At 37.8% G+C, this 19,855-nt stretch overlaps 2 protein-coding genes across 3 annotated transcripts in view; one reads left to right on the top strand and one right to left on the bottom strand.

Annotated features, from left to right (window-relative positions):
- Nucleotides 1-10,288, top strand: part of LOC132267473 (uncharacterized) — a 45,863-nt gene extending 35,575 nt beyond the window's left edge. The window contains exons 6-16 of the mRNA XM_059768635.1: nucleotides 6,718-6,830; nucleotides 6,944-6,960; nucleotides 7,008-7,203; nucleotides 7,479-7,547; nucleotides 7,835-7,922; nucleotides 8,025-8,096; nucleotides 8,191-8,291; nucleotides 8,673-8,790; nucleotides 9,075-9,134; nucleotides 9,257-9,367; nucleotides 9,858-10,288. Of these exons, the coding sequence (XP_059624618.1) occupies nucleotides 6,718-6,830; nucleotides 6,944-6,960; nucleotides 7,008-7,203; nucleotides 7,479-7,547; nucleotides 7,835-7,922; nucleotides 8,025-8,096; nucleotides 8,191-8,291; nucleotides 8,673-8,790; nucleotides 9,075-9,134; nucleotides 9,257-9,367; nucleotides 9,858-9,971 (1,059 nt within the window). The 3' untranslated portion in view covers nucleotides 9,972-10,288. The remainder of the gene's footprint in view (nucleotides 1-6,717; nucleotides 6,831-6,943; nucleotides 6,961-7,007; nucleotides 7,204-7,478; nucleotides 7,548-7,834; nucleotides 7,923-8,024; nucleotides 8,097-8,190; nucleotides 8,292-8,672; nucleotides 8,791-9,074; nucleotides 9,135-9,256; nucleotides 9,368-9,857) is intronic.
- Nucleotides 10,289-11,023: 735 nt separating this feature from the next.
- LOC132315598 (histidine biosynthesis bifunctional protein hisIE, chloroplastic) lies at nucleotides 11,024-19,481 on the bottom strand. 2 transcript variants are annotated; one of them, XM_059813924.1, is made up of 6 exons: nucleotides 19,292-19,481; nucleotides 17,246-17,459; nucleotides 12,210-12,455; nucleotides 12,014-12,109; nucleotides 11,749-11,900; nucleotides 11,024-11,513 (listed from the first exon to the last, which is right to left on the bottom strand). In XM_059813924.1, the coding sequence occupies exons 2-6, from the start codon at nucleotides 17,399-17,401 to the stop codon at nucleotides 11,303-11,305; spliced, it is 861 nt and encodes a 286-aa protein (XP_059669907.1). In that variant the 5' UTR covers nucleotides 17,402-17,459; nucleotides 19,292-19,481; the 3' UTR covers nucleotides 11,024-11,302. The 2 variants fall into 2 exon arrangements, with proteins under 2 accessions (XP_059669907.1, XP_059669908.1); XM_059813925.1 differs by lacking the exon at nucleotides 17,246-17,459.
- Nucleotides 19,482-19,855: the final 374 nt, after the last annotated feature.

The raw sequence follows: 19,855 nt of genomic DNA, 5'->3' as shown, positions 1-19,855 counted from the left end.
ATCCTATATTGAAGACCCAATAAATCTGCCACAATCATTGAGTCGACTTATGGATATGATTTCCAACACTCTCCCTCAAGTTGGAGCAAATATGTTGACCAAGCCCAACTTGACTATAGAAGACTGGAGAAGGGAAAGCCCAACAGACTTTGTGAACACATCTGCAGTCTGTTTTGAAAAGGGAACAAAAATAGGATTAATGATACCTGATCGAACCTTCTCTTAAATAAAGTGAATGTCTACCTCAATATGTTTCGACCTTTCATGTAAAACAGAATCGAAAGCAAGCATAATGGCTGATTTATTGTCACAAAATAGCCTTGAAGAACCGTTCTCTACAAGACCCAACTCTCCCAAAATTGATTGAAGCCAAAGGAGCTCATAAGTACCTTGAGCCATAGCTTGGTATTCAGCTTCAACAGAGGATCTAGAGAAAACAGCTTGCTTTTTACTCTTCCATGATATGAGATGATTACCATAGTAAGTACAGAAGCTAGAGGTAGAACGTCTATCTGTCTTACATCCAGCATAGTCTGCATTAGTAAAGCATGAGAGTCCAGACTGATTTCCAGCGGCATAGAACAGACCAAGACCAGGGCACGACTTAAGATACCTCAAAATATGGTAGACTGCATCCATATGAGTTGAGCGAGGGGCATGCATGAATTGACTAACCACACTAACAGCAAATGTCAAATCGGGCCTTGTGTTAGTCAAGTAGATAAGACGACCTACTAAACGTTGATACACGGATGGATCTGAAAGTAATTCCCCTGACTCAACAGAGAGTTTGAGATTGGGGTCCATAGGAGTGGAAGCGGGTCGACACCCAAGCATGCCAGTATCTTGAAGAAGATCCAAAACATATTTCCTTTGAGATAAAGAAATTCCACGATGGGATCTAGCAACCTCAATTCCAAGAAAATATCGAAGAGGACCTAAGTCCTTCACATCAAAGGACTTTTGAAGATGAAGTTTCGCCTGAGCAATCCCTGAAGCATCATCACCTGTGATAATGATATCATCCACATATACCAATAACATAATGCAACGACCATCAGAGCGACGTCGAATAAAGCAAGTATGGTCTGAGTGGCAGCACACAAAGCCCATGGATAGAACAACATCGTTGAAACGACTAAACCAAGCTCTAAGAGATTGCTTCAGACCATAAAGAGACTTTTGCAACCTACAAACTTTCCCATCATACTCCCCCTCAGCTCGAAATCCAGGAGGTGGATCCATATATATAGTCTCAAGTAAGTCTCCATTAAGAAATGCATTCTTGACATCTAACTAATGCAGAGGCCAAGAATGGGCGGCAGACAAGGAGATAAACAATCGCACAGACGTCAACTTTGCCACAGGAGCAAAGGTAGCACTAAAGTCTTTGCCTGGAATCTGAGTAAATCCTTTTGCCACCAATCGAGCCTTATACCGATCAATAGAACCATCGGCTAAGTACTTCACATTAAAGACTAATTTGCAGCCAACCGTTTTTTCCCCAGCAGGTAAAGCAACAAGTTCTCATGTATTATTATATTGTAAAGCATCCATTTCTGTTGTCATGGCAGACACCCAATTGGGATCCTGGAGGGCCTCTGACACTGATCGAGGAATAAAAACGGTCCCAATCTTGCTTCAGACCATAAAGAGACTTCTGCAGCCTACAAACCTTCCCATCATACTCCCCCTCAGCCTGAAATCCTGGAGGTGGATCCATATATATAGTATCAAGTAGGTCTCCATTAAGAAATGCATTCTTGACATCTAACTAATGTAGAGGCCAAGAATGGGTGGCAGACAAGGAGATAAGCAGTCGCACAGACGTCAACTTTGCCACAGGAGCAAGGGTAGCACTAAAGTCTTTGCCCGGAATCTGAGTAAATCCTTTTGCCACCAACCGAGCCTTATACCGATCAATAGAACCATCGGCTAAGTACTTCATATTAAAGACCAATTTGCAGCCAACCGTTTTCTCCCTAGCAGGTAAAGCAACAAGTTCCCATGTATTATTATGTTGTAAAGCATCCATTTCTGTTGTCATGGCAGACACCCAATTGGGATCCTGGAGGGCCTCTGACACTGATCGAGGAATAGAAACGGTCCCAATCTTGCCCAGGAATGATTTATATGCATCTGAAAGACCATTATAGGAGATATACTGGGAAATAGGGTGGTTAGTGCTACTAGAAAAACCATACCAATTAGGAGGGTGACGATCACGTGTAGGATAAGGGGAGGTATACTCAGGAATGGTAGGAGCCATAGGAGAAGGAGAGTTACCTGGACCTGGTTCTGAAGACGATTCTGACAGGGGAGGTTGAGTGAGATGGCAACGAGAGTAGATCTGCAAAGGTGGAGGGGAACCCTGCATGGATGGAGAAGGAGATTCCAGGACAGTGTGATTTTCAAAAAGAGGAACAGGACGGGCAATAGGAGAAATCTCCTTCTCCAGATCAAAAGAGAGAGAATCCTGTACCACAGAATTAGTACTATAAAAAGGAACAGTTTCATAAAATGTCACATCAAGAGAATGATACATATGTTTGGTCACAAGATCATAACAACAATAGCCCTTTGACATAGCAGAATACCCCAAAAAAATACACCTAATAGATTTATCATCAAGTTTATGACGAGAAGGACTACGGTTATGAACAAAACAAGTTCAGTCGAAAACACGAGGCAGAAGGTGAAACAATGTATAATCAGGCTGGAGAATCTGAAGTGGGGCCTTACCACCCAAAACTCGACTGGGAGTACGATTAATCAGAAAAGCAGCTGTAAGAACAGCCATATACCAATAGAATTTAGGCACATGCATACCACTCAGAAGACATCGGACCACAGACATAAGATGACGGTTTTTGCGTTCAGCCACGCCATTTGCTCAGGAGTGTAGGGGCAAGTGAGTTGATGTAAAATCCCCTTTTTATTAAGTTCAGTCCGGAACTCATTTGAAACATATTCTCATCCATTATCAGAACGAATATTACGGACAACAGTGTTATACTGGGTTTTAATCATTTGAAGAAACTGGGTAAATAAAAGAAACACGTCAGATTTCTTTTTCAATAAATAAACCCAAGTACACGAGAATAATCATCAATAAATGTCACATAATATCGATGTCCAGATAAAGCAGTAACTGGGGAAGGGCCCCAGACATCAGAATGAATAAGATCAAATATACTAGGAGCATGACTCATATGAGAAATATAGCTAGTTCTAGTATGTTTAGAAAGCTCACAAACTTCACATTGAAACTTATGGTCCTTACATGCTTTATTTAACGAAGGAAACAATAGACATAGATACTAAAAGTTTACATGCCCCAAACGTGCATGCCACAGACTAAAGATGTGAAAAAAAATATCATAAACACTAGAAGTAGGTAGGACAGAAGCTTGAAGACTCGTTCCTGGTGGTTCCCTAAACTAGTAAAGCCCATCACGCTCATAACCCCTGCCAAAAATCCTCTTCGAACAAAGGTCCTGCAACAAACAGTGATCTGGTAAGAATATAACTATACATTGGAGGTTTTTTGCAAGCCGACTAATAGATAAAAGGTTAAAGGCAAGTTTAGGTACATGAAGGACAGATGAAAGAGTAATATTAGGAGATAGACAAACATCACCCTTACTGTGAATGTAAGATGTAAAGCCATCCGCAAGATACACAGATTGGGTAACGGGTATGACATTAGAAGAAAACACTGATAACTCACCAGTCATGTGATCATTAGCCCCAGAATCCATAACCCAAGTGAGCTGCTTGGCCTTAACATGAAATGCAGTAGGAGTACCTGTAGCAATAGTGGCAGTGGGAGCAGCTGAAGGAGCTCTAACTCTAGAAGCAAAGGAGCCAAGCTGGTCTCGGATCCGCCTAATCTGAGACTGAAGCTGGCTCAGTCCAGGAAATACAGTAGATCCATCAGTAGTAACAGGAGTTTCTGCAACAGCCGCAGTACGAGAAGAACCAGTTCCAGATAAACGGTTCCTAGAAAATTTTTGCTTCAGTTCAGGATGAAGTTTGAAGCAACGAGCCTTAACATATCCAACCCCTCCACAATAGTGACAAATAATCTGACCTCCAGAAGCTCATGATCCAAAGTTGGCTGCAAAAGCCATACTATCCCCAGCAGGCTCAGACACTGGTAAAGGAACAAGTAAGGACTGAATTAAACGGTGCTTGCGTGCTTCACCATCAACAATAGCAAAGGCTTCTAACAGGGATGGCATTGGTGATGCATTCAAGATCTGAGACTTTAGTGGTTCAAATTCTGGGCGTAATCCCAACAAAAACTGATAGGTATGCTAACGATCAAGACGTTTGACAAGAAGAGAGGCTGCCTCGGAAGGAAATTCACTGAGAGGCTTATATTGAGTAAGTTCCTCCCAGCGAGATCTCAAATACCCAAAATAATCAGCTACAGACAAATTCAGGCCTTCCTGCGAGGCCTTAGCAATATCTTGGTATAATTCAAAAATACGAGCTTTATTCCTAGAATGAGCATACATTTGATTCAAAGCAGTCCATAAGTCATTAACAGAGTCATAAAACATAAATATATTATAAATGCGTTCCTCTATAGAATTAAACATCCATCCTTAAATGGTGCAATTGTCCATATCCCACTGAGCATATTTATGATCTTTAATATCTGGCATCTTTTCAGTACCCAAAATCCACCCTGATTTGCCTTTTCCACCAACATAGAGGCGGAGGGAACGAGCCCAGGATGCAAAATTAGGCCATTCAACAGCACACTAGTAACTCGTTGAGCCGGTGTGTGTTGCGCCGAAAAGAGCGTTTCTTTATTATTACTTGATTCAGCCATAATATTAAATACAACAATTCAACAGATTACCAATAATTTCAAATAAAGGAGGAATAAACCTGATTTTGATCAAACTAAGAAGCCGAAGACACGGCGGTCTGATCTGAAAATGCTGCTGAATATCCCGGCAGCCCCAAAAAATTACAAACACGTCTTCTGACCCTTAGTGCATGAAAAAGACTAAGGGAATACCCCTACAGGGGTCGAACCTAGAGGAGATTGGCTCTCCTTAGGACTGTCGCAACAACGGCCTAAAAAAGAGAGATGGTCTGTAAAGAAAAGGAAAAAAAGAAATAGGGAATGGGCTATGACGAGATAGAGAAAGAGATTAAAAGAGGCGGTGAAAGAGAAAGAGAGGGGGGAGGCGTAGGTTTGGGGCTCTGATACCAAAAAGTAACTTGGTAAAATTGGCGTACTCAATTTAAAAGCCTGACTATCATTATATAGAAGAGGAAAATTACAAATATGGAAAGAAAATAAAATCAAATATCATTATAAAGAGAATAAAATCAAATCAGAATAAAAATAAAATCCCTAAATATTATCCTATATTGAAGACCCAATAAATCTGCCACAATCATTGAGTCAACTTATGGATATGATTTCCAACAGAAACAAAGAAAAAAAAAACTTCGGTACCAAAGAAAGCAGAACAGCACATACCCGGATCTGAAATGGGTTGGACCAGACCCGGATCTCTGCAAACCTGGTTTTAGTAAACCAAGGTTGGGATAGCTTCACACCTATAGCTAAACAAGTCTACAAATCCGGTTTATGTAAACCTGGATCAGGGTAGCATATCCTGGTTTGTGATAGCTTCACACCTGTAACCAAACACGTCTCTTCTTCTCTGCGATCAGCGCCGATGAGAACAGAAATCTGTTACCGACACTAAACTTAAGCAACAGAGGTTTGCGAATGAAGAATCGAGGCTAGTACACCCTAGCCCTTGCAGTGGCGACGGCAAGCCAACAAAAAACAACGATGATGGAACCTCTGTTTTGACAGCCAAGGCAGTCCCGGCCAACAACACGAGCTTTAGATCTAAGAACAACAGAGCTTCAGATCTAATAACAACAAACCAGAGGCGTTGACCACAACACCAGCTTCAGATCTCCGGCTCTGAATAGAACGACGAACAGAGCTCCGGCGAAGAACAGATTCAATCTCTTTCTCTCTTATTTCCGGTGCCGATCAGAGACTCTCTTTCTCTCTCGATTTTGATTTGTACAAGAACACACAGATGCAGCAGAAGCACTGATTCGAGAACTGGCAGCCACCAAGAAAGAATTGCTCTGATACCATGTGAAGTTTACACTGTAATAAGAGAGAGAGCAGATGGAGAGAGGCGCAGCCTCTAAATATTTTCTTTATACATTCAACCCTAAACATAAAAGGGTAAATATACAATACAAGAAAGGCCTATTTGCATAATGGCCACACACCCTATATCTAAATACAATCTGACCCCAACATAAATATATATTTACATATAAATATTCTAACAGTTACCTTCTCTTGAAAGACAAGGGAAGATATTAGTATCCAGTAAAAAATTGGAAACGGCTGAGGCATCTGAATATATACTTGGCCTAAGAGATAATAGTATTTTCCACTTCAAAATTGGAAACTACATGATTGAAAAATCTGATGCAACAAATTCCAGGATGTTGATGATTGTTCCATCTGATCGTACTGAAATTTATAGTAGTTGTCTGTCTTTAATTTTTTTCACAGTTCCTATTAAGTAATGGCATTGCAAGATCTGTAGTGATGGCTACAAATATTTAAAATAAGATGCTATGGTTTTGTAAGAATAACTACAAGAAATGACAAAATTTGCCTTTTTCTACTAAATTATTTATTTTTTCTAGTACTTAATCTTCCGACGTGGCATTGGAATTGATCGGACAACTGACTACTTTTTCATGGTGAAAGTTGACTTGATCATTTCACGTTTATGGGCATGGCTTTTGAGAAAGACTAGGTGAGTAACTTTTTGGATACATCAGCATCGTCAAGCTAGTAGCTTTACCATTAGACAACTTATTTTTTTATTTTTAGTTCTTGAATTTTGTTTGGGTGCAACTTGCAAGATAGTTCAGATGAGTTTGTTTGTGAATATCTTTCCATATAGATTTTATTTTCATCCTTTTGGATTAAGCTGTCATGTACACTATTTTTTATATTATTTTTAATCCTTTCTGGGCTTTTGTTGCTTGCAGGCTAGAAGGGCTTTTTTCCACAAAGTCCAGTACACAGCATAAGGGAGATCCAAATAAAGATGATGAAATTAGCACAGAGACAAAGCAGGATGACTTATATGTTGAAAGGATCCATATCGAAAATATTGAACTCAGGTTTTAAATGGCATCTTAGTATTGCAGCTCTGACTGTTGACATCTTAGCTCCACGGCATTTGTTTTAGAAGCAGTGAAAAACATTTAGATCATGTCTTACTTTTGTTGGCACAACCACAAAACTCAGCCCAAACATTGTCTCATTGATTGTTGTTTTGAATAGCTAGCAGCACTCGATTACATAGGCATCTTCATTTCGACATACATGTGATTGTGTGTATTCCTGTGTTTATTGCCACTTTATGACATGTTTATCCCCCCCTTGCTTCCCCCAGTTTACGCAGTCTGTTGAGCAAGATCACAATCCAAGAACCAACCTTCGATAGGATAATTGTTGTTTACAGGTACTGAATTATATCTTCTGCTTTACAGTGTTGTGAACTGTGTGATTCAGATTGCCATAAACAAAATTTCTATCCAAAACTTGGTAGTTATTGTTGGCGTGGAGTAGAGCATTTATGATGGTAATTTTAAAAAATAAGTGAATTAAATGCTTCCAATTGTTTGAGGCCTTTATTCACCTGAGGGAATTGAGGGCTCCTGAGAAGGGATTAATTGCATATTAGAGAAAGGTCCATTAATTATATTGTAATGAATTCATTGGTGTGTAAATAGAATTGTGACTATGCAGGCTAGCAAGCACCAGAACAAAAATGGAACGAGGAATATATGTGAAGCATTTCAAAAATATCCCAATGGCAGATATGGAAATAGTCCTTGTGAGTTTTTGGCCTCTATGAGTGTGTGGATTTAATTTTTCTATAGCCTTTTCTCCGTTGAAGTTTGTGCATAACCTACCTCTGGTGTCTAAACTTTGACAGCCGGAAAAGAAAAATCCAAGTTTAACTCCAATGGACTGGGTTAAATTCCTCATCTCTGCTATAGTTGGTCTGGTCAGTTCTCCATTGGCTATGAAGTTTGTTGAGTGGATTGTTCTTGTCTATTATCCATTTCCTTCAGATTTCCTATGATGCTAATTGTTTACAGGTTGCTGTAGTAAGTTCGCTTGACACGCGCGAAACTGATTTTTGGGTCATTTTTGCTGTCCTCTCCACAACGATTGGTTACTGTGCTAAGATATACTTCACGTAAAGTGATTTCTTTTATTTGAATTTGATGCATATGGACAATTATTTATGCAACAGATTTTATGCATAACTGTGGGTGTTGTTATCCACCATTTTTGATGGGTTCACTTGGGGAAATCTCCTTTCACATGTATAACTGCACGTGTTAACTCATTTGATGGGTCAGTGAAATGTCTGTTCAACAAGTAGACCTGGTCAAAATGCATATCTACTTTCACATGTCTTCATTTTATTTACTCCTTGATGCTATAGTGTGGATGATTACATCAGATCAGGAGAACTTCTGTAGCAGGAGTTTTTGTTGGTTGAACTTGGACCCACTGGATCATGCATTGGGCCTGGATAGTTACCATGTTTTAATGTTTCTTCAACTGCCTGTAGGTTTCAGGAGAACATGACTACATATCAGAACTTAATTACGCAATCCATGTATGAAAAACAACTGGACAGTGGAAAGGGGACTCTACTTCATTTGTGTGATGATGTGATTCAACAAGAAGTAAGTTGCAAGCTAAGACATCCTTCACCAACAAACATAGTTGGCGTTTATGAGAGAGAGAGAGAGAGAGAGAGAGACGTAGTCTCAGGAGAGAGTCTTCGTGTGTGAAATGGGTCTGTGAAGGTTTTCATAAGATTTGTGGAGATTTAAGGGAGTGGCAAGGTTTTTTGTTGTTGTTAAATCGTTGTTTTTGTGCATCGGATTTTTTGTCGTTATTTATGATCAGATCTCACTTGGGCACCCTTCCTGGCAAACAATCTAACTGAAGCAACTTGAATGTGCAGGTAAAAGAGGTAATTATTTCATTCTTTATATTGATGGAACAGGGTAAAGCTACCCTACAGGTATGCATCACTTTACCTTTTCCCCATTTTCAGTCATTGTTTTCTTGATTCCTGCCTGCATCATATTGGATACAATTGTTTCAGAATTACTGGTGTTTGATTTTTGTGATAATCTGAAATAGGACCTTGACCTGCGGTGTGAAGAACTAATTCAAGAAGAGTTTGGTGAGTGCTGTAACTTTGATGTGGATGATGCAGTTCAAAAGTTGGAAAAGTTTGGCATTGTTGCTCGGGTGAGACTCTCTCTCTCTCTCACTTGGGTGATAATAGTTTGAAGTTGCAACTAAATTTGACCAAGACATGGAAATGCTGTACAAGCAAATTTGAAATGCTGTACTAGGTGTACAATAAATAAGAGGCATGACACGTCTCTTTATGTATCGTGAGACTGACATATCATGGTCGGTCCCATTTCTAAAAACTGAAAATCAATTTGACAAGTTCACCTGATTGATTTATTGCATTTAGACTAGTAAGAAGAGCAATTGACTCTCAACCTTGCAATAGACGTGATCTGTTCATTAAGTGTGGGAGAATAATGCAGGTGGGGGGATTACTATAGGATTAAACTAGTTGTACTCTGTTAAATGAAGTGGTTCTCCAAGCAGAATTCTCATTGAACCTGGTGATCTAAGTCTCTTTTCCAATTGCCACATCTTTTGTCAAGAGAATGTTTCTTTGCACTTTTGTCTCTCAGACTTGGAAATAAATCTTTGGATTCAGGACATCATTGGGAGGTATTCCTGCGTAGGTCTCAAGCGTGCTAACGAGATAATTGGCACTACCACAGAGGAGCTTGTCCTCAAGGCGAAACAGGTTACAAGTGCTGCTGCTTGATATTTTATTGTCTTTGGGAAGGTAAACCCCACTGCTCTCCCATCCCATGCCCTAATGGCTAATGGCTTGGGAGAAATTCACTGGCAATGTTTGTTTCTACATCAACCACCACCTCGACGTGGACATCTCCCACTCAGGTCCCTGTTTTGTTAGTTCTTTTATTTATGTTATAACTTTCAAATGTTTTGGGAATTAATGTAAACTATATCGTTGGACATGCCGGCAGTAAAAAGCACTCTCTTGAGTCTTAACCCATGTATTTATCACCAAATAAAGTGAAAGTTTGAGAATTCATGTTCAATGTGTTATTTGCCGGATTAGGAAGAAAAAGAACATTTATCTAAAATAGTAATTTTTGTATTTTCCTCGAGTTGCACTTCATTCTGGATGTGTGATCCGTAGCATATATTTGATACAAAAAGTAAATATTTGATACAAATGAGTTCTCTGAAAATAATTCTCAAAAATTCAGATAACATATATTATTTTCAAAAAAAAAAATAAAAGACAATACTCTGAAAACTGTCATTTTTATAAACTGAACTAAGCATAAAAGACAATTTTCTAAAAACAGGCATTTTCATAACCGACTTTTAAAAAAACTGAACTAAGCATAAAAGACAATTCTCTAAAAACAGGCATTTTCATAACCGACTTTTAAAAAAAACTGAACAAAGCAAAATCCAAGTATTTTTTATAATTTCTTTTAAACATTATATAAACCCGGACAAGAAGAAATGCCAAAGGAATGGGTGCAGGACTTGGATCCCTCCCTATCCCCTCCCCCATGTGTACTAAGATCTCCATTCCATCCACCCACCTCATCTAGGGAACTGTAGTTCCATTCCTCTTATATAGATCCGTACATACCATTCATTTAGATTTAAGAATACACACGCATGCATATAGATGCTTTGCTCATGTAGAAGCAGAAAAATAAGGTATTGTTCCACACTCGCATCATAACACCTCTTGGTGATTTCTGTAGTAGTAACAACTAACAATACGCATGTCACATTGACCATAATCATCAAAGAGAAACAAAATGCATATGTTCCATAAGCAAGCAAACCCCCCACCTGCATAGTTTGTAATTATAATAAATAAATAAAGACCATGTGGTCACCAGTAAATTGAGATAAATCACTGGCGCTCAGGAATAAAAATCAAATGAAACACAACACATGAAGTATGCTATATAAAATTGCAAGATATGGCAATTTGTTCTAGATTAGCTAAATGTTTTTGTGAAATTTCATCACCGTTCATTCTATATATGAAGTCATGGACCTGCAATGCAGTGGTTGAAAGAAATTCACTTGCAGCTAATCTCAATGCTCAGCGTTCGACTTGCGATTTCTCTTTTCCTCGATGCCTGTTTGTGAAAATCTGTGTCTAAGGACTTGTAGAACCTCTTCTGCTTCAACACCTCTGAGCACCAGTAGAACCATTGCATGATAAAGCATATCTGCCATTTCTGAGGCAGTTCGTGACTTGTCCTCATTCTCCTCCAGTGTTCGACATAACTCATCTGCTTCTTCCCTGCAAAGAAAATGCTATATTTTTAGAGGTCTCTACCTGAAAAGATTATATGTATTTTGCGCTCAGTGAACATATATAACTTCTTTAATTTATTAAATATTATTATTTGAAGATATTTTGATAGTTTGGTTAAGGGAGGGAAAAAAAAAAAAAAAAGAAAAAGAAAAAGAAAAAGAAAAAGAAAAGGAAAAAAGAAAAGAAGAAATTGTCAAGTCAAATGCAGAGCTTGTGATACCGGATTTTTGAGCACAATAACTTGTCATCAAGCAATAGTCGTTTTGTCCAAGAAGGTTTCTCATTTTGTGATCTTGATAGTTCAGCTTTCCTTTGGAGGATTGTGGATTGCAATGAGTACAGAGTTGTCAATGCCATCTTCTTTTCTTCAGCCTAATGCAAATGACCAGTATCAGATTTCATATGAAACGAAGAAACTTACTAATCGATTGAATTGATGAAATACTGGCAAAAGAAATAACGGCAGGGTAGGAAAAAATATGAACCTGCGGATTATTTAAGAAATCAAAAACTGATGTGTAATAGCAAGTCTCTGAGCCTGTGTGGCAAGTAGGGCCATCAGGCTTCCCTAGGTATATTAACTGGAAAAAATCTATGAGTTAGATTCTGAGATCCAATAAGGAAACTCAATGAGATGATTACATGTAATCAAAGATTTAAGCAGCAGTTATCAAAACTCACAGAGTCACGATCACAATCAAGAAAAATGTCATGAACATTGATGAAATTCATGGAGGACTCTCCCTTTGTCCATAGTGTGGATCGTGACCTGCTATAGAATGTTGCCTTACGAGAGGAAATGGTTCTTGCCAGTGCATCCCTGTTCACGAACCCTTGCATTAAGATAGCTCCCGTGTCAACATTTTGAGCTATTGCCACCGCCAAACCCTTGGCATCCCATTTCACATTGTCTAACAATATATCCACCTAAATTTACCTTGTTAGATATTTAACTCCCTCAATTTGTAGACAAAAATAGATCATAAAAGGGCAGGAAGAATAAAATAATATATAGATATATATTAAAAAAAGATGAGAATGGGCATGACTTTCTCAATTTCATTCCTAAAGCAAATTTATGTAAGTCCCCCTCCTTATATGGTGAACAAGAATTGGCTCTGGTGATCGGAAAAGTGAAAAGCACACTCCTGCCCGAGGGAAATAGTAGTATATAATTGATGCTAGGACCATTATGTAGCTTCTTTTTACACATATACTTTTATTTTTTTTTTTATAAGTTTCTTTTTACACATATACAGGGTCCAAAAATGGCCTGGATTATGATCAAATGCATATCATCAGGCAACATTAGATACTTCCATGATATCTCCATTTTTTTTTTTTTTTTTTTGTTGGGACATGTAAAGTTCCTATATAATGCCCACAATAAATCTGACTAAGTAATTATGTCTGGTGGTTTAACCTCCAGCATACATTAATCAAAAACAAAAACATACAACGGAAGAATAAGAACTCGCTAGTTATAGAGGATTCTGTGCAAAAATAAATAGATAAACAGATGTAATTAAAATAAATAAATAAACTAAGAAATTAAGAAAAAAAGATTCAGTATAGCTGCAGCAGGTCAGGGTAATGCTGTATCTGTTCATCTTTCCATCACCCTCACAATGCGCTGACACTTGAGACAAGGCAGCCATAATGACCACCTATCAGGCACAATCACCAGTTCATTCAGGTAGAGAAGTAAATTAAAGGAAAACGCAAAAGTCTACCAAGATTCTATAATTTCACTGACTCGTATATGTAGTAGCAGCTAAATGATGCGTCTAAATTTGCTTTTACAGATAAATATTCATTTCCAGCAGGGATTGAATCAGATATACAGGCTGAAGTCATTTTGTTTCAAAAGCCAATATATTCTTGGGAGCCCCATCCTCAAAAGAATAATGATGGGAGGATCTAACAAAGTAGATTTTTCTAGCATTCACCTCTTTATTATCAACCAGATGAATGCATCACGTGGATTAACTTGGTGCTAAATAATAATACAAAGTTCCGTAGGAATTTAAACTGTTACAACAAACACTGCAAACCAAGAACACAATCAAGAATCACAATACAAAGGTAAACACGCCATACACAAAGAATACAAAGATTTATGTGGTTCGGCATAAGCCAACGTCCACAGTGAAGATCCAGCGAAAGATTTCACTACGCAAAAAACAGGAGATTACAAATTTCAACTCCCAAAGCCTAACTCTCTCTCTCTCTCTCACTCTCTTTCCTGCGCTTTTCAATGTTCTCTCGTGACACACCTCAAACCCTAGATGCCCTTATATACTAAGTGTAACAAGGGTCATTTGTCCTACATCAGATCCGGATGGGAAATTGATTGGGTATAAATGGGTAGGTATACAGTACTACCCCACAACTTGAGCTTTTGGGTAAATGGGCAAGCGCCCACCCGTTCCAATTGGTATCAGAGCTAAACCCAATCCTTGATCCGGTGTCACGCCAAACGCCCGACCCGGAAGGCGTCCGGGTGAGCACCCCGGGTAGACAGGGTGGCCCGACCGCAACGAGGGCGTTACGAGTTCGGGTAGGGGAAAATGTAATAAGGGTCATTTGTCCCACATCGGATCCAGATGGGAAAGAGATTGGGTATAAATGGGTAGGTATGCAGCACTACCCAACAGCTTGAGCTTTTGGGTAAATGGGCAAACGCCCACCCGTTACGCTAGACCACAAAAGAATTCTAGAACAAGGTCCACGACTCGCAACAAGAAAACTCGTCAATAAAATTTCGAACCGAAATTGGGGTCGTTAGTTGTGACCCAAGCCAAAACAAATTTTGGGCCACAAAATCACATAAACTATGGCACCATGCAAATTGATGAGATAATTCAGCAAACAAAGCAACAACCAATAAGAATACAAAAATATCCAAAATCCATAATCTCATTTTAAGAGAAGAAAAGTCTGCATTCCTAATTTTAAGCATTCATATATATATATATATATATATATATATATATATATATATATATATTCAATTCAAATTTATTTCATGCCTTGCGTCAAGTATTAGATATATTCTTCTACACTTATTTGTTGATATAGAGTTTGAGATCACTTCCCTTGGTAAATAGGATTTGTTTAGGGTTAAATACACTAATCTCTTTTGAGATTTGCCTAATTACACACAGATAAAACTTTTCAAAAATCTTGCACTGATCTCCCCTCTAACGATTTGGGGCTATAGACGTAAAAAGTTAGGATAAAATTAAATATTTGCCCACCACTATTTTCTTTCCCTCTCTCCACTCTCTCCTTTCCACTTCTTACAGCTCTGTCAGTACCTAAGAAGCACAAAAACGGATACGGGACACAGAGACGACATTGACACGGCGATATGGCAAATCCTAAAAAATCAGGACACAAACACGGCAAATAATACATATTATATATATATATATATATATATATATATGATGTTGTACTTTAAGAAAATAAGAGTAATATTATTTTTTATCAATCTAATAATGAAAAAAAATAGTGTTTTGGTACGGAAAAAAAAAAAAAGAATGATAGAAAGAGGGTTAAGAAAGAGAAAAAAGTAAATAAACAAAGGGAATTAGGGTTTTGTTAGGAAAAAGAATTAGGGCTTAGTTAAAAATAAAGGTAAGAAGAGAAAAAAGTTGTTGAAACAAGAAGAAAAATAAAAAAAAAGAGCCACAAGAATTTTGTTGTGAAAGAGAAAAAAGAAGTATCTAGGACTTGTGAAGAAGAAGAAAAAGAAAGAAAAAAAAGAGGACGAAGAAGAAGAGATAAAAGATGAGAAAGAGGAGAGAATGACCATCCACCAACAACAAAGCTTGGTCGGTGGGACAACAAAAGGGTGTCAAAGATAATGTGTAGAGAAGTGTATGTCTTACTTAAAAAATAAAAATAAAAATGGCTCAGAATGGGACACGCATGTCGAACACATTTCCATGGCGTGTCAAACGCATGCCGACGGAAATGAACAATACATAACATTCACCACATGTATATAAAGCATTAAAATCATAGATTCCATTAAAAAAAATGCATGAGAGAGATATTTGAGTAGTTTCTTCCTTTAAATCAATTTACCCTTTGCATAGTGATCAACCTTTAAAACAAAACAAAAAAGGGACAACCATAATTTTGGCTTTATGTTTTCTCTTGTTTTGTTTCTAATATAAGGAAATGGGATTTTATAAATTGGGAAGCATGTAATGAACTTAGATTGTGTAGAGACAATTGCTTTTTAAAAAATAGTGTATGAGTGCTTATATAGAGATATAATACAAGGAAACACCCAAGCTTTGAAATTTCCTCCTCTTTGCTCTTCTTGCTCCTACAACCTTGCTTGCCAAAAGAAATCACCTCTATGACCCATATATTAAATCTCTAAGCCCAGGTCTGTGGGAGCCTTAGAGAGAGAATGTGTAGAGAAGTGTATGTCTCTTGTAAAGAATGCTAGACTATATTTTAGGGTCTATAATCCACTATTTATAGATAAATCCTTGGAGTGCCCAAAGCACTCTACACCTAACGCACTAATTCCACTCTCTTGCAACTTTCAAAGTTGGGCTAGAAGTGAGGATCATATATGGTTTCAAACTCTCCTTGGTTCGAATGGGCTTGACTAATTGACACGGTCATCTCATGACCCAATTCAAGTCAACACATTAACCAAACTTAACAGTTAACACTACCATATCAGAATGGTTGCACTCATTTGAGAATGATAAAACCACCATGTTAAATCACCATACTATTGGTAAGAATAATATTGCTATGATGGCCATCACAATCTCTCAACTCATTGTCAATCCCATTCAAATACTTCGCAGATAGAGAGTCCATCCTCTATTACCGAATTCAAACACATTTATGATAATGCAGTGCATCCCTGATTCATTGTGGACGCGCATGAACACACATCATATGCATGAATCAACTTGCATATTCAAAGGACACCACGATCCATCTCACCGAACAATACATAACATTCACCACATGTATATAAAGCATTAAAATCATAGATTCTAGTAAAAAAAAAGTCTATACAATCCATTTAATATGTTACGTAGCGCACATAATCCCAACATCTAAAAATGGGAAGAGAGAGAGAGAAGAGGTGACAATGGTGGTGGATAGAGGAAGAGAGGAAAGAGAGAATGGTAGTTTTGTCTTTGAAAATAAGGTTTTCTTCGTAATTTAATTCCATTCTAAGGATAATTATGTCTTTTCCAGCAGGTAAATGGGCATTTGGTCCGACCAGCATTTGGACGAAATTAGGGGTAGTTGTAGCAAGTGCCGAAACATCAGAGGCACAAGGTCAAAGATTTTTGAGAACTTTCATCCATGTGTAATTAGGGCAAACCTTGGGGGAGGTTTATGATACAAGTATTAGGTCCATAGATATATAATCAATTGCTTTTCTATCCAGCCATAGTCTGGATATTTCATTTTATAAGTCTAAGAATGAATTATTCTTAATTGAAAATATTATACTCTACTTTTCATGTTATACAACTGCGTTTTCTTTGGAGCTGCATGACAACAATTAACAATCTATATCCTTACAACGTTTTTTCTACCATGAAAACTGGGTATTATATATATGCATATAAATATATCAAATTCATAATACTTTTCAGCATCCTAATTAACCAAGAAGAGTAGAAAAATATAAAAAATGGAACATAGAGACTGAAAGCAACTACCTTTGATGTAAGGGCATTATTATCAGTATCCGAGTTTCGAATAGAAGCGGAGACAATGCAACACCTCTTCTGTCTCTGAAGGGTGTGTACGCGACATTTGGAACCAGAACAGGATGGAGGAACTTTAACAAGAGATTGGAAATATGAAACCGCCATTACAGACAAAGTATTAGCACTTAATTTTGTCTCCTCCAAAATTATTCCGATGTCAGTCCTGAGAATATAAATAAAAGCAATCTTTTATTAACCCTAGGATACATTATAGTACTAGGTACTTGGTAGTATACTCCGGTGGCATTTTGGAACATGTTGAGTGAGACTGAGATTAGGTATGGCAATTGTTTAACTGTACCTTAACTTACCTTCATGGGGGTGAGAATGACCAGTGTGAAAGTGGATCAATTATCAATCAATCAGATCATCTTCTCCATTTGTGTGGCGCTGGCGGTCACTACTTTCTATATAGCATACTATCAAATGATAGAAGTGAAGGTCAGTGTATTACGACAATGGCTAACAGAAGGTGGACCGCCTAGCCATTAAATCTGGTATGGACAATACAATCATTGGGGCCAGACCGCAGAAACTTGCCCTTGTCTGGTCCCGAGTGCACTGGCCCGGTTTTCAAGTGGAATCCACCAGTACCCAGCATTGTGATTAGGGATGCCAACGGGACGTGTTTGGTGCAAGTACCCTTTCTCGTTTAATATAGTGCACCCGTTCCCACTCAAAACCGTAGGCAAACTACACCGTACCCCATTCCCACCCCCTTTTAAGTTCTCCAGCTCCACCCCGTTTAAGTATGTAAAGCATTTTCAGATTCTCATCATTTGCTGTAAAATTACAGGCATTTATGGTACACTAACAGAGATATATGCATACATACGTACATATATACATGTATGGACCTAACTGGTTCCTTCATCTCAATAGAAGCTAGAAAAAACTAATCCGCTGATAATAATAATAATAAAAATAAAAATAAACTATGAGCTTCTTCAAAGATCTACAAAATCCATGTAAAACTCATAAATTCTTTGAAAAATCATAAAGCATAGCTTAGAAATCAGTAAAACCTATCTTGACCAAAGTTTCTACTTCTTAAAAAGAAACCACACGGAATCCAACAATCAGAACCCAAAATAAAAAGAAGAAGATAATTTGAAGTATATTCTAAAGATCACATTGGCGAGGGAAAAACAAAAACAAAAAAAAAAAAAAAAACAAACGAAGAGAGGAAAAGGAAAGAAAAGAAACAAAGAATTTTATTAAAGAAGTCCCATAAAACTAACAAATAGAGCTGAAACCAGTAGAATTCCTAGGCATTGTCGCAACAGAAACCTAACAATAGATCAAAAATAATGAGAGATCTATACCATAGTACGAACGTCTATTCTTAGAAAAAGTGAGATCTTTTACGTCCATGAGAAGCAGAGTAGAAAAAGCAGGTCAGAAATGTACTGGGCTCTTTCTCACATTGCCGATTATGAACTTAGAACTTCGATTTATTAAGCAGTGTTGTCGGAGTTCACCAACTAATGGTAGAGAAGCGGGCGTTGTTGTCATCGAAGCTCACCGACTATGAGCAGAAAAAGGTAGAATCGAATTCACACCTCATTGCAGAGACTGAAAGTGAGGTCTCGCCAGCGTCGCCGCTCGCGGCGGAGAGAGAGGTAGCCGTGAGAGGCGACTGAAGTGGTGAGACTTGAGAAAGAGTAGATGAAATGGTAGTCGTTTTGGTGTTTTGTAAATTTTTTATTTTTTTATTTTATTTTTACTTTTTTAGATGTTTGACAAAGATATTGAAAATATTTTTCAAAAAAACACTTCTTAGAGAATACTGAGTTATATACCCAAACACTAACATTTTGAGATTGGAATTCATGGATATGAATTTATATATATATTTTTTACCAGTATTTGCTTTTCAAAAAAATTGTGTCAGAATGGAGCCTAGAAATCAATTACGTAGTACTTCAATTTGTGATGTCAAGTTCCTGTCACTTGCTTCAAAATTACTGATTTAATAAGGCAAAGATTGCTTACCAGATCCGTTCGTTATTCTGCCTTTGCTCGTAGATTATGTCTTGATTGGGCGCTTCCCGACTCTTTCATACGTCTGCCGGTGCAGCCACCGGACTGAAGATGGAGGCGACGCTTGCCTCTTGTTCGCACCTGATATGACTGTAAGGCGCAGACAACATTAGTCTAGGGTTCTCTAGACTGTTATTGTCTTTATTGTTCTTTTGGGCCTCGATGGGCTGCTTGTAATACATGCTGTATTCAGTTTCTTTTTGGGTTTGGCTTTTGGCCCTTGTTTTCTTATTTCATTTATACAAAATTTACCTTCCAAAAAAAAAAAAAAATAGTTCCTGTCACTTTATGGGAGATTTTGTGGAGGATATTCGATCGTTTTTATCATATATTGCAACACTAGTCATTCGAAGGCAAATGAACAGAGTGTAATGAATATGACATTGGAAAACATGGTTAGGTGAATTTCAAGCCACAAGTGGCCATGATCTTGCTAAGTTTTCAATTCGTAATTTAAAAATTATTTTAAAATATCTCAGTGATAGTGACGGATGTTATTATGTATTCTTATTTTTT

Source organism: Cornus florida, unplaced genomic scaffold (genome assembly GCF_030987335.1).
Source record: "Cornus florida cultivar Cherokee Brave unplaced genomic scaffold, ASM3098733v1 CherokeeBrave_3.0.0_Hap2_Chr07, whole genome shotgun sequence".
NCBI lineage: Eukaryota > Viridiplantae > Streptophyta > Magnoliopsida > Cornales > Cornaceae > Cornus > Cornus florida.
Note: the sequence above shows the minus strand (reverse complement) of the source record. Positions and strands in the feature narration are given on the sequence as shown.

Excerpts from the sequence above, each read along its gene's own strand:
- LOC132315598 (XM_059813924.1), bottom strand. The coding sequence starts at position 17,401 with ATGGCGGTTTCATATTTCCAATCTCTTGTTAAAGTTCCTCCATCCTGT. Across the intron at positions 11,901-12,013 it reads ATTTCTTAAATAATCCGCAG|GCTGAAGAAAAGAAGATGGC; the intron begins GTTCATATTTTT and ends CATTTGCATTAG. Across the intron at positions 11,514-11,748 it reads TTATTGTGCTCAAAAATCCG|GGAAGAAGCAGATGAGTTAT; the intron begins GTATCACAAGCT and ends TTTTCTTTGCAG.